General features: G+C 44.4%; 1 protein-coding gene across 3 annotated transcripts in view; it reads left to right on the top strand.

Moving 5' to 3' along the window:
* Nucleotides 1–13982, top strand: part of cdk14 (cyclin dependent kinase 14) — a 116556-nt gene that overhangs the window by 20975 nt on the left and 81599 nt on the right. The window contains exons 1-2 of one of the 3 annotated variants that reach the window (XM_040164537.2): nt 2016–2274; nt 13281–13526. In XM_040164537.2, the coding sequence (XP_040020471.1) occupies nt 13296–13526 (231 nt within the window). In that variant the 5' untranslated portion in view covers nt 2016–2274; nt 13281–13295. Of the gene's footprint in view, nt 1–2015; nt 2275–13280; nt 13527–13982 lie in introns of those variants that run through there. The other 2 variants (XM_040164538.2, XM_040164536.2) reach the window with 2 other exon arrangements.

Here is a 13982-nt window from a genome sequence, read left to right as displayed (position 1 = left end):
CAAGATTATTTGGGTCACTACCTGTGTGAGGAGTAGCAGTGAACTTTGACACGCTGTGACTCAACGTTACTTCACTGTTAATTCAGCGGTTGGCTAAAGTAGCACCGTTAGCTTGCTGCTAGCTAACCCAGCTAACCGCCCTGGCTCCGTCTGTTGGCAACGGTGAGCCGAGGGAGGACCACCAGATGGCGCTCTGAGCAACCGGTAATGATGCGAGCCGCTTTGGATAACACCGGAGGACCGGCTGCTCCGTGAATATGCACCGTGTCTGCTGCACGGCGTCGTCTCAGAGGAAAGGTACCACCGGGTGTTTATCGACCCTCAGGTTCTTTGGTTTCTACGAACCGTCAAACCAGACCGGCAACGTTTGTTGTTTTAAAGGTTGGTTTGCCGGCTTAGTTACGTTATTCCTGGGTATGAATGTCACAATGAAGTGTGTGAAGGCAACGTTATTGCGTCTAATGTTGCATTGTGTAACACAAAGTTAAGAATCCTACACTATTATATGTACTATTACTATTATTATACACTATCATACATTATTATCCTGTTTTACTTCAATACATTGTCTTGGAGTAAAGTGATACGCTGATATTTAATTTTAAGACGTTTCTGGGTGTGTTTATTAATTGCAATGCTTAAAAAGTGAGAACCTCCATTGACCGGGTACATTTGTCTGTCAGTCTGTTACATTATATTATATTACATTACATTACAGGTCATTCAGCTGACGCTTTTATCCAAAGCGACTCACATTGCATTTTTAATCCATGTTTTGTACATTTGGCCCGGGGAGCAATTAGGGGTTCGGTGTCTTTCTCAGGGACACTTTGACATGACGTGTTAAAATATATCTGTGAAGTACTAAGCTTCTTTATTGATCCAAGAATAATAATACAGAGCTAATTAGGAATAAGAACTGAGTCCAAACTATATTCAATCCAAAAATACTGCATGTTCGCATGCGTACAGACTGTAAAGCCCTCTGAGGATAATTTGTGATGTTGGGCTATACAAAATAAGATGAACAGGGTTGGATTAAATTGTGTAGGATTTAAACATATCTTGTGGTGAGGTTGCAGATTGCAACCAACTGAAGGTTCTGAAGGTTCTCCAATGTGCAAAGTGGGATGGAGAAATATGGTGACGTATTGGAATGACCAGTGTTTGTTTTGTCCGTTCAAGGCTACCGTAGAATCATAGGAGCCGGCCGTATGGAGACAAACCACTGAAACTGCTGTTCCGTCATCTAGAATATTAACCTGGTGTACAGAGTAGTGTTGTGTGTACATTGCTGCATGACAGGTGGTTATTTCAACATACATTTGGGTTCATATATGTGTCTGATGTTTTGATATTGATGATTCACTCTGACCAATCAGTGGTTTAACACGTCTTCTAGTATTGCCTCAGCTGGCTTGGAACCTGGACCGACCTGGTACCGAGAATGGAGGGGTTCTATTGGTACCATGTACCATTTAGGAGGGCTCGAGTTTTGTGGTACCTATAGTATTTTCTACTGTAATTGAAGCAAACACATGTGCCGATGTGAGGGTTTCGGGACAGAGGATGTCGTATGTGTACAGACCTGTGAGGAGAAATTGTAATTTGAGATTCTGGGATACAAAATAAAATGAATTTAATTGAATGTTTTGTTGTAAATCAGAGTTTCAGGTATAATATATTTTCTCAAAGTTCCTCGTAGGTCATCACCAATCTGCTGAACCCATTTGTATTGATGCAGTTGTATCTTCTGGCAATAATTACGCTTTAGGCTTGTGAGACACCCAGGTTTCACATTCACAGAACGCAGCTCATACTCCCACACCAGCCTGCCCCCCTTTGGCCTCCGAGGCTAGCTGCTAGCGGCTGCACACACTGCTTCCTTAAACTCCTCTGGGCTGTACCATCTCTGTCGAGTAGGGGTCCTCTAGTCTTTCAGGATGTCCTTGTGAACGGACCTCTTCTATCCCAGCTGCTGGATCCCACTCCTTCTCGACACCCCCACTCACCCTCATTTGTCCCTCACAACCGCACGCTCACACTCTGGCAAGGCTGTCTGCCAGAAAAAAGGCAGCCTCCGTCGCCTCAGATTTCATTCCCCCGTGCTCATAGTACAACCTCATCATTTCCAGCTTGCAAAAGGGAGCGGAGGAGAGAGATAGAGGGAGAGAGAGAGGTGTGTTTAGAGCTGGTTCGCAGGGAGAGAGGTTGCCCTGAATGCGTTCTGTCTGATCTTCAGAGGCACCCAGGTGAGCTGTTTCCTCCTGGAAGGTAAGAGGAAGGCTGAGATTGGTGCTTATTTTGTCCTGCATCCCATCTGCCCCCCTTTCCACCTATTTCTCGCCATTTGGATACATTGCTTCTGTAGCGTGTGTGTGTGTGTGTATGTGTGTGTGTGTGTGTGTGTGTGTGTGAGAGTTTGAGCATGGATAGTATTCCCCAGACACACACATGTAAGTTAATATTGTGCACAATGCAGAAGATGTGCAGACGGCATATATGCATTTGTAAGGCAACTACGGATAGTGTCTCTACGTGTGTGTGTGTGTATGTGTGTGTGTGTGTGTTGTGGTTCTGTTTGGCTGGGGGGAGACTGATGATGAGCCCTCATGCTAGCATGACAGCTTGAAAGTGGACGGCCCACCTGAGTCTCAGTGGAAAGGAAGGAATTGGAAGGAAGTAGCGGGAAAAGGGAGATGGCAGTGTGTGTGTGTCTGACATTGCTTAGCTTTACTTTTTTTTGCAGCAAAACCTCAATGCCCCCCCCACCCTTCATCACTACCAGTGCTAGTAGGTAGCATTTCTGTTATGGTGTTGAAATGGGAGCGGAGGTTGTCTAATGGACCGGATGCTCGGCTGCAGCATTTTTCCGGCTCACTCTACAACATGTCGCCTCCCACATTTACAAATCGCTTATCATTTCCCAAGCCAGAGGGAATGGAATTTGGACGCCATGGTGAGGACGAGGATGAGAGGAACGGGGGACAATAAATTAGCATCCCCGACCGTTTCGTGGACACAATGTGAGAAGCTCCTCTGCAAGACAGCAGCTGTTGGGAAGGAGAGATGGAGGGAAACAAGAGGAGTGTTAGGGAGTCATGTTCCACAGAGGATAAGTGTTCTCCGGACACGGAGCCAAATCTACAGCAGTGTTCTCTAACCCAGAGCTAACAATGACTCCTTTTGGTTTGTGTTCCAAAGTGGTCTTCAACACATGTAGGAAATAGGTCAAAGCTCAGCTTATTTGTGTTTCCATGCTTTATTCATTTTATACCTTTTTTTATTTCAAGCCCTGAAGTGGTTGATTTAATCTGCTCCACTGCAGCACACACTCAAATCAAAAGGCATAGTGGCAAATGTTTCTTGGACATGTTGAGACACAAAACAGCATTAAACGGTGGCTTGGCTGCAGGCTCCCATAATAGCATCAAACATTCACACTGTATAGTAGACGAGTTTGACTGAGTTTCTACAGTTGTTGTACTCAATGTGGTTGTGAAAACGTGTTCTGAAGCTCAACATGGAGCCACCAGGTAGTAACGTCTCCACCAGTGTGTCTAAGAAGGAAATTCACGTCCAGAGGAGCGTGCCAGTAACTTGTGCTGGTCCTGTGGGTCCTGCCTTGTGCATAATGAAGATACATCCATGACCAGTCAAGAATCATGTTTCATTTATCATCCAGAAAAAGTAGCTTAAGAATAGTTAATATTTGCAGCTCACAAATAGGTTTGAATTCATGTGTTTTTGTTTTTAAAATGACAACGAACCAAGGACTGAATTGAATTCCCCCGAGTAAGAGACCTTTGTGATTATCCACCAAGTATTGGTCCAACTTTGTGATTTTAAATGTACACAAGTGTTTGGAGCCCCAGCGTGTTGACATTAAAAGCAAGTTGACCTTGTCACAGATTACCAGTGAGCGGCTTGTCCAAAGAGGCTGGGAGCTTCAATTAGGGCTGCAACGACTAGTCCACCTAATCAACGTTGAATATAAAAGATGTTCGGCGTGGCGTATATTATAGAAAGATTCAGAGCTACGAGTCTTTTTCATTCAGCATTGCAATACATCACAGGAAGTGCTGAGGGCGCTATGGATTCTATTGTCTACATCAGTGGTCCCCAACCTGTTTTACCTCACGGACCGTTTCCATGTCAGACAATATTTCGCGGACCGCTCGAGAAAGTCCGGAGGAATAACGGGGGGTAGTAGTCGTTGCGGGTGGAACGACCGACGGGGGAGGGGGGGTGTAGTAGTCGTGCGCTCTCTGTTCGCTGGTGGGCGAAACTGCCGTGCACGGTAAGAGGACAATTGTAAACATGAAGAAAAACGCCTTGTGACGCTTGGGGAATATGTCAGAGGGACGAGCACATAATTAGTAGAAAAGCCGGTCAATTTTCAAAATAAAACATTCTTCTGAAAATAAAAATTGTGTTCTGTTGTGGTGTTGAAATGGGTGCTGAGGTTGTCTAATGGACCGGAGGCTCGGCTGCAGAATTTTTCCGGCTCACTCTACAACATGTCGCCTCCCACATTTACAAATCGCTTATCATTTCCGCTTATTACTTTTCAATGTATTTATTATGATGATTACATTTGTATTAACCTTTTAAGCTCAAGAACAAAGTTATTGGATGGAAATAAACAGTCACACGTTGTAGCCAAAAGGATACTTGCCTCTTTGTTTGTTTCCACGCTCCTGCACTGTGGTAAATAGTCGATAGATTAGTCGATTACAAAATAATTGTTAGTTGCAGCCCTAGTGTCAGTATATCGAGCCCAGTCAAACCCTGTATACGATGGACGTTTGCCTGACTGAAGTCACATGGTGTAGACTGGGCTCCTGGATGCAGGCGTGCTTTGTGAAGCTATATTCAGTTTGTGTATATGTGAGATTGCTAATCACAACTGATCAAAATATAAACTAGGGATGATTAAATGACCTTAAGAATTTAACCGATTTAAAATGTATTAACCGACAATGTATGTTTTGTAAACCCTTTTCTCCGGAGCTCATGTGCCGTGTTTTCCGCACAATAAGGCGCATAAGATACTGCAGTCTATCAGCGCAAATCACTGTCAAAATTCCAGAGCGCAAATCAGGTTGATGCGCGAGCGTAAATCAAACATCCGCCAGCAAAAGTCCGTCTCGCGCAGTGTTCATTTTGGCGGCTATTTTTGATTTAGTCTTAGTCTTTAGATGAAAATGTATATTAGTTTTAGTCACATTTAGTCATTTTAATCCTTCTTAGTTTTAGTTGACGAAAACTAGACTAAAATGTAATTAGTTTTAGTCACATTTAACAGCCATATTAAACTCCTTTTCTTCCCTTCTCAGGCCCAGGGACCCCCTGTGTTGTGTCTACAGCTGCATAATAGTCTAGCTTGCAGTACTTGGTTGTCCATCAGATGTCCCTCCTAGGACAGGTCTATAGATGTCCCTCCTAGGACAGGTCTATAGATGTCCCTCATAGGACAGGCCTATAGATGTCCCTCATAGGACAGGCCTATAGATGTCCCTCATAGGACAGGCCTATGGATGTCCCTCATAGGACAGGTCTATAGCAGGTCGGCAAACTTTTTGACCCGTGGGCACAATGGGTAAAATGTGACGGAGGAGCCGGGCCAAGAACAAATGGTTGAAGTGTTTGTGTGAGCTGATTTAAATGACAGGTGAAACATCATTACATGAAAGGATTTGGATTTTAACAAATAGCAAAGCATTTATTTGCAAGGCAATTTAACAAATTGGCAAAGGTGTAACAACTTCATGAGGACCAGGGACCTAAACGCAACACTTTGTTGTCTTTGTCTGTTTACTTGCAATGCTTTTGAAACTTCATGGTCCTTTATTGTTTCCACTGTCCCAACAAAAGAGACCTTAACGTCCTACAATCGCTGCAATACATTATTTTCTTGGCTTCAGAACCTGCAATGAGTTTATTACGTTAGAGGTGTTTGTGACGGAGCGTCTCATCCAGCCGAGGAAACGCTGCCTGCCGTCGCCAGAGAACAGAGCAGAAAGGTCCGACAGTCTTTAAACGGGTCTTCATGTTTCTGTGAAGCAGCGCGGCTTCAGCCCGCTAACAGGCAGCTAACAGGCAGCTGAGCTAAACTAACGAAGCCACGTTCAAACTCGGCGAAGCGTAAAATAGTCGTCGCGGTCCGTAGTCGGTGCACAAGAACCACCGCTGCGCCGCTGCGAGCGTCCTGGGTTCGTGGATGACGTCATCATGGCGCGTTAATATCCGCCGTACTTTGTCTGTTGTCTGTCAGCTGCGTGCGGATTTAGGGGGAAAAAGTATCGTGACTTTGTCAACCACCAACATGTTCGTCTCGTCTCGTTAATGAAAGTTAGAATAGATTTAGTCTTAGTTTTTATTTTTTAAGATCGGTTTCGTCACGTCTTAGTCTCGTCTTAGTCAGGGAAAAAAGGTTTGTTAACAAAAAAATTTCAGCATAGTTTTCGTCGATGAAATTAACACGCGGAGCCAGTCACATGGTCTCTACACCTGATTGGTTACAAACCCCGTCTTTGGATTGGCTGGAGTGACGCATTCACCCAACTATAGAAGCCCGTTTCCGCACTAAAGCAAGGTGGATAGAAAGTCTAAATTATGAGATAAAACGTTGTCAAAACAAACGACACCTTTATGTAACCGTAGTGGAGCGTAGATGACAAGCAGCTACAAGCATCATGTACCATCATTACCGGTGGAGACGGTGCTTTCAGGGTCCGATCGATACTGCGAGGTGCGTCCGCTCCCGCCGCCCCCCTCGCCATCCACGCCTTAAATCTTCGGCTGCTCTCCAGCCACGCCGCCTGCTAAGGGCTGCTTTTAGAATAACTTATTTCCCCGTTAAGATGGTTCAGCTACTGTAGAGAAAAGGGCACCGTCTCTCGCTCTTTAATCTCATGAAGTGCTCGGCGAGAACGACAGCTTTGTTTCTCCGACGCGCCCTGAAAGCAGCTCCATATCTCACGCGCTTCAGCGCCGCTCAGCATCTCGCCGTCGTAGACGAGCTTTGGCGTGTTTGACAGAGCGCCTTGAGCGCCGTGTACAACCAGTATGGATCAACCCATTAACCAATCTGTTCGTTTAAATTGTTTGTGCTTCATCAATTAATGTTTCACATAACTAATGTGCCGCATCATACATATTTTTATATTAATTTCAAACTTTTAAAAATTGAAAATTAAAAACGTTTTATTTATTTATTGTAAATGACCTCTCGCGGCCCACCTGCAGTACCTTCGCGGCCCACCCTTTGGGATAGCATTTGGCTCCTTGATGACTCTCACAGAACTGCTAGCCTGGCTGTGAATCTTCTTTTCATTGGACTGCACTACCTCAAAGCAGTTTAGTCATAAATATGTGAAGAGCTTTGTTTGTTGTCTGATGAAGACAGAGCCCTGGATAATGTCTTTGTATTTGTCACTGAACTTGAATGTTTAAACTTCATATATCAAAGCACAGCAGTCCTACAGGGATATATTCATAACTTATATAAGAATAATCATAATAATAATTTGTTTCCTTCTGAACAAGACACTTTGAGTGACCAAAATGTAACAATTAAGAGTTTGAGTTCTAAGGGAAACCTGCATACTGTAACTACTGTCGTCCAAGTAGTTGCAATCGGCATGATAGCAACCTGCGAATGGCAAGTAGCCACAACTGGAAATGGGACCAGAATTTCTTACTACCAGTTTACAACTATGTGGGGGGGGCAAACAGGCCGACTAATATGTGCGGGGGGGGGGGGGGGGGGTGTTGGGAGCGTGATCACATGTGTGTGAGCGTGCGCTCACCTGTCTGCGCTTCTCCATCGGTGCTGAACCGTCGACAATTGTACACCTGAAAACAGCTTCCAGACTTTTTGGAGGGGGGGCCTGTATAATGGCGGGGGAAACACTGATGCTGTATGGAACAAGACCTGAAACTTCAGACTGAGACCATAACATCATGTTTACCATGTTTACTGAGGGAATAAATCAAGAGAAGTAGAGCCATCGTCTCACAGATAACTATACAATTCTAATATCGGTCACAATGGTGAAATACCTTACAGGACAACAATGGCTCCATCAGCCTCTCTCCAGACTAGGGCTGTCAAAATTGCTCAATATTCGCTTTAAAAATTGAATTTTTTGCAGTTGAATATTTTAATGTTGAAAAACATTCAGATACATGATTTCAATGCATAAATATTCAGTGCTAGAAATTCAATCACCTTTTTCTTTCAAAATCCGATGACACAGATTTACTTCCATACGGCCCGCGTCCGACAGAGTCAATGTCTCAACTGTTCATAATAATGACACATTCACAAACGTTTGTTTTTTTATAAATAGCCTGCCTTTATTAAACTCAGGCATCAACCGATAAATATACTCGCTCAATCAAACAAGCGCTGTTAAAACGCACGAGCACGTTGAAAATAAATTATAAACAATGCAAGAACGGAGATAAATAGAATACTCACGGCACAAAACTATGTACACTGTCCAACCTTCGAGGTTTAATCCACGTTGTTGTGGAGAAAGAGGATGGCATCAACAGTGGATGGATTCAAGTCAAGTCAAGTCATTTTATTTTGTATAGCCCAAAATCTCAAATTACAAATTTGCCTCAGAGGGCTTTACAGTCTGTACACATACAACATCCTCTGCCCCGAAACCCACCATTGGCACAGGAAAAACTCCCCCAAAAATGAAAAAAAACCCTTACAAGAGGGAAAAAAGGGAACAGAGAGCGATGTCCTCCTCTGTTCCATGGTTCTTCCAGCAGCGCTGAAGTTGCGTTCGCTGCTGCTGGCGGGTATGGCAATTCTGTTTCAAACGCTACATTCTGCGAATTCCGTCTGTTTTCTGTTATCGCGGACATTTTCTCCGCGCATACCCCCTGAACCACTTCGCGTACCCTACCCCAGTTTGGGAACCGAGGCTCTACATCATGGGAAGCAGATGTTGACTTCACTACTTATTAAGATATTTTAAATATGGAATGTTCAATGCTTTATCGCGCTGATGTGTCCGAGCCCGACTATATTTTCTAAATATTTATCCGAACCCGGCCCAACACGTCGGGTACCGACTCCATTGGGCCTGGAACAGCGCCCCCTTCAGTCAGTCTTGTGTTAAAGAATCAAAAAGGTGAGCTTAACTTCAAACCCTGCCTTCAGCAAAAAGTTGGTGGTAATAAAACCGTACGATATCAATTAATTAATTAAATAAATAAAAATAAATAATGATTTCGTTTTTGAAGTCTCTCTGTGAAAAAGTGATTTAAAAAGATGTTTTCTTAGGGTTCATTGTCTCTTCCTAGTGTATTCTTTCTAATGGTCTCAATCTCTACTTTCAAGTCTTCTTCAATGCAGCATGATGTTCATTTTAATAAATGATGGTCCATTTAGAGTTAAATAGTATAAAATAAAAATAGTGGTGGCGTTTTACCCCGTTAAAGAGTGTTTGTTGCGGCTTTCCGCTGCGCGATAACGTGTAACAATCAGTTCTGCCGCCTGCATCGTCAGTTGTTATGGCGTAACACCGGTATGAACGGTACGGGAGAAATTCATACCGTAAGGAAGTCTTATACCGTTTGAGCCGGTATACTTCTCAGCTGTAATTGGATTATTGATTTGGATAAAAGCATCAGCTAAATGACCTGTAATGTAACAAAAGCAACAGGCACGTACAATACATGAACCACATCACTGGCATGAGATGGAAGGCAGTCTGTTCCAGTGTGAGTATATTATAGAAATGAACTGAAGACACAGTGGAGGGCGAACAGCAGTGGTGTCAGTAGTGTTGCATGCTGGGTGTATGAGTGTGTGTGCGAGGAGGGGGGGGTGTTGAAGATGCATAGCAAAACAATACGTAACAATGTGTCTGTGGTTTTTAAAATAAGTCAGAGCTTAAATATTTTGATGCACCTTCCTCTAGACTTGTCAGTTCCACTTGTGAAGGATTCTCGTTTTGTTGACGGTGCAATGCTGCCGGCTCGTGCTCCAAAGGCTTCGTCTGCGAGGCAGAGATGCAAGTGTTGAGTTGGCTGGAGCAGTGGTGTGAAACTCAATCACAAACTGGGACTACGTTGAGGGCCGGTGGCCATGTGCAGTAGGGTGGGCACGACACAACCCTATACATACAATACGTGTCGCACATGTCTCCTCTTCCCACCGGCCCTGCTTACACCGGCCTCCCCTTGCACACCATGGCCAGATTAGTGATATGTCTCCACAATGACGCGTCAGCTCCACCCTCAATCCTGTCTTCTTCTGCCATCATTTCTTTTCCCATTTAGATCAAATCATTTGGCATAGAAAACTGCTGTTGCTTTAGGAAGCATATGCCATATTTATCACAGTCACACATATACGCACCATATATCTGCCATTTGAGATGCTGAAACAAAGGCTTGTGTGCCACAGACAGCGTGGAGGATGGGCTGGTTTTGTCTCCAGTCTCTCCTCCGGTGTTTCGTATGGCTATTGCAAGCTGACAGCCCCGCTTTGTCTCAGGGAAATGTAAACGTGTGTAAGCCCTGCATGTGGCCCAGTTAATATAGCAGAACACATAAGTAGGCTTTATGGCTGATTGGTCTTTTATGGTCCGCGTGGTCCTTATCATCCTTCAAACTAATGTCTTCAGTAACTACTTCTGGGGCTGGTTGCATTGGCTTAGGCCTGCCCACCTTTTCCATTACTTTATGACAACTGAGATCAGATGAATTTAAAAAAACACTACACCAGTGTATGTTTGTGTGTGTGTTGTTGCGCAGGCGGGTAGTAATGATCAAAGAGGCTGTTCTTCTATCAGGATCAATATGGTGTAATTGAATGTAGGGTTTTCCTGTCTGGGCTGAGTGTTCCTCATCTTGGCAATGGAGGAAAGCCAGATGTTGCAAGGGATCTTCACGCTGTTCTAGACCAATGAGCACTATGGTACTTACCATCTTATTCTTATTCGTCCATCCTTCAGCACTTTGATCTCTTTGCTGTTTAATGTTGATACATTCACACTTGTGCAGTGCAAAGTAAAGAGGGATTAAACTACAGGAGGAGGACTCTCTGTGTCCATGGTGAGTGTCCGTATCATTAAAGCCTCTGCTGGCTTCTGTCTACAGAGCGCAGCAGTGCCAAACCTCGGACTGAGTTTTGGATCCAATCTGCTGATTTTCACCCTTGTTGTTTTAGAATTGTCATTTGCTCGCTTGCTCCTATGACTCCAATGGAACCACCGACAGCCAGCAAACGCTACACGGGCTTTTTGTTTTAATCTGGTTCTACTGTGTCTTCCATTCCTACAGCTGTTTGGGTTCAATCGTATCTTAGTGGATGTGATTCATCATTCACTCCTAACTCCAGCTGCCTCCATCAGTCAATGCACTGCTAGTTGCTTGAGTCATGGTGGCAACAACACAGCCGATTAAGGTTGTGCTTCATCTGAATGCAGTTCCTAATCCGCGAAGCTGTTGTCTGTTTGGTGGGAAAGGAAGATTTCTTATTAAAGAGACAACAAATGCCTCCTGATAAGATCAACGAATCAATGCAATTGATGAAATTTGATTCTTAAAAGCGTTGGCAACAAATTTCATTTTAGATTCGCTGTATTGCGCGATTATTCCGTCACTCAATGAGTTGCGGAGAATAAAAGCGCCGCGCCGTCGTAGAGGAAAGAGCAGCCAGCAGCGCCGGCAGTTGTTGTGAGTCACATGACGCAGGCAGAGATGTCTGGTCGACTAGTCCAGTATTTTTCAACCAGTGTGCCGCGAGAGGCTGTCAGGTGTGCCGTGAAAACAAATCTGAAGTCCACAAACAGGATCCTGGCGTAGGTTCCTGGGGAGTCCAGATGCTGAGGATGTAGTGGAGGGCCATGTTGACAGCATCGTCCACAGACCTGTTGGCTCTGTAGGCGAGCTGCAGGGGGTCCAGGAGGGGGTCGGTGAGGGACTTCAGGTGGGTCAGGACTAGCCGTTCAAAAGACTTGATGACTACAGAGGTCAGGGCGACGGGCCTGTAGTCATTGAGTCCTGTGATCCTGGGCTTCTTGGGAACAGGGATGATGGTGGAGGCCTTGAAGCAGGCTGGTACGTGGCATGTCTCCAGGGAGGTGTTGAAGATGTCAGTGAATACCCGTAAAAGACCCGTTGTAACTTCTGTATTATTCTGCCGAGTCCTAAAAGGGCAATTCATTGAAAAATGAATAATCAAAAGATTGTGAAGTGTAGTGAAGTTATTTTTATTAGTGTGTGCCAAATTGGTAAAGGTGAACTAGTCAAATTTCGGTCATTGTTGTCATCATAAGAATGAAACATAAAGTAGCCGTGAGGTGGCTACTGCCAATATATTACCTGAAACTGCATGGTACAAAATAAATATATTTCATGTTTTCTGGAACACATATAAAAGGCCTCTAGTTTAATTTACAGAAAACAACCATTTATATGACAGTATTGGTCAGAAAGATCACAATAGCATATTTTTATATAACTGGTTTGTTCCATTCTGGATTTTCATTTTTAGTCATTGACACAGGAACAAAAATGTGGTCTGCATCACAGTGCGTTTTTATGATCAACCACAGTGTCAATGTTTGTTGCTTTGGACTAATTTCCATATCAGCGTTGCACAGAATAGACTCCCTGTCGTGTCCACTGAAACCAGGCCCATGTTAAAGAACCAGCCGACCCATCGTAAGATGACTCCTCCTTGTGTATGAGGGTAATTAGAAGTTCTTCCTGCAGGGCAACCTGGCCCTAAATATTTAATCTGGCGGGAGCTGTGGCAAAACATGTCATGCCACGCGCGTCTTTTGTGTCCGACCATGGAGCAGCTGGTAAGGTGCTGTGTCTGGAAAAGGACGGGGATGTGTGGACGGTGCGGCGGGGGCCGCTGGGCTTGCTTTGGTGTGTACATGTGTGCTAGAGATAAGGTGGAATTGTGTGAACGTGCAGGCGGTGTGTGTGTGTTTGATTGTGTGCGTGATTGTGGGTAAACCGCTGACAGAGACTGAAGCTATTTTGATCAGAGAAGAGAGTCGTGGATATGAAAAAGCTCTCGTCGTAGCATAGGTAGTCGCAAGGCTCTATGAATTCGGGAAAAGACCCAAACTGACTTGACAAGGAGCAAGACGGGCAAATGAACACAGGCCGGGTCGGGAAGACGCGGCCTGTTGTCATTTGCCCGTCTTGCTCCGACGGCTAATCACGGATGGATTTCTTTCTTGTAATGTGCTTCAACGCTTTTCTCTTCTTCATTCCATTTCTGACAGATATGTGTCACAAAGATGTCAACACGCAGCGGCCAGGGATCGGACTCGGTCATCAAGCCCCTGGACACCATCCCTGAGGACAAGAAGGTCAGGGTGCAGCGCACGCAGAGTGGCTTTGACTCGTTTGAGAAGCCCGCTAGCCAGGTGAAGAGGGTCCACTCCGAGAACAATGCCTGCATTAACGCCAAGGGCTCGCCCGCCAGCAAGGAGTCGCCCAAACTGCGCCGCCACTCCAGCCCTAGTTCTGTAAGTAGTAGCCCCTATCCAAACACCAGTTCATGTGTTTTCAACCCACATTGCATTTCTAAAATCCTTCTGATGTCACATCAGAGAAATAAAGAAAATATCCTGGTTACAAATTGTAATGAAGAAAAGGAAGTAAAATGAATTCTAATTGTAAATGGACTGTACTCAAATTTCTATTTTTCTAGTTGTTTGGCCACTCAAAGCACCTTCTCACTACGTACAATTACAGTGCATCCGGGAAGTATTCACAGTGCTTCACTTTTTCCACATTTTGTTATGTTACAGCCTTATTCCAAAGTGGATTAAATTCATTATTTTCCTCAACATTCTACACACAACAACCCATAATGATGAAGTGAAAACTGTTTTTCACTGTGTGTTCCCCTTATACGGTTACACACGCTCATGTCTCACACACTGTCTCACACACTCATGTCTCACACATTGTCTCTCATA

Source organism: Gasterosteus aculeatus, chromosome 20 (assembly GCF_964276395.1).
Source record: "Gasterosteus aculeatus chromosome 20, fGasAcu3.hap1.1, whole genome shotgun sequence".
NCBI classification, from domain to species: Eukaryota; Metazoa; Chordata; class Actinopteri; order Perciformes; family Gasterosteidae; genus Gasterosteus; species Gasterosteus aculeatus.
This window is presented reverse-complemented; position numbering and strand designations above follow the sequence as displayed.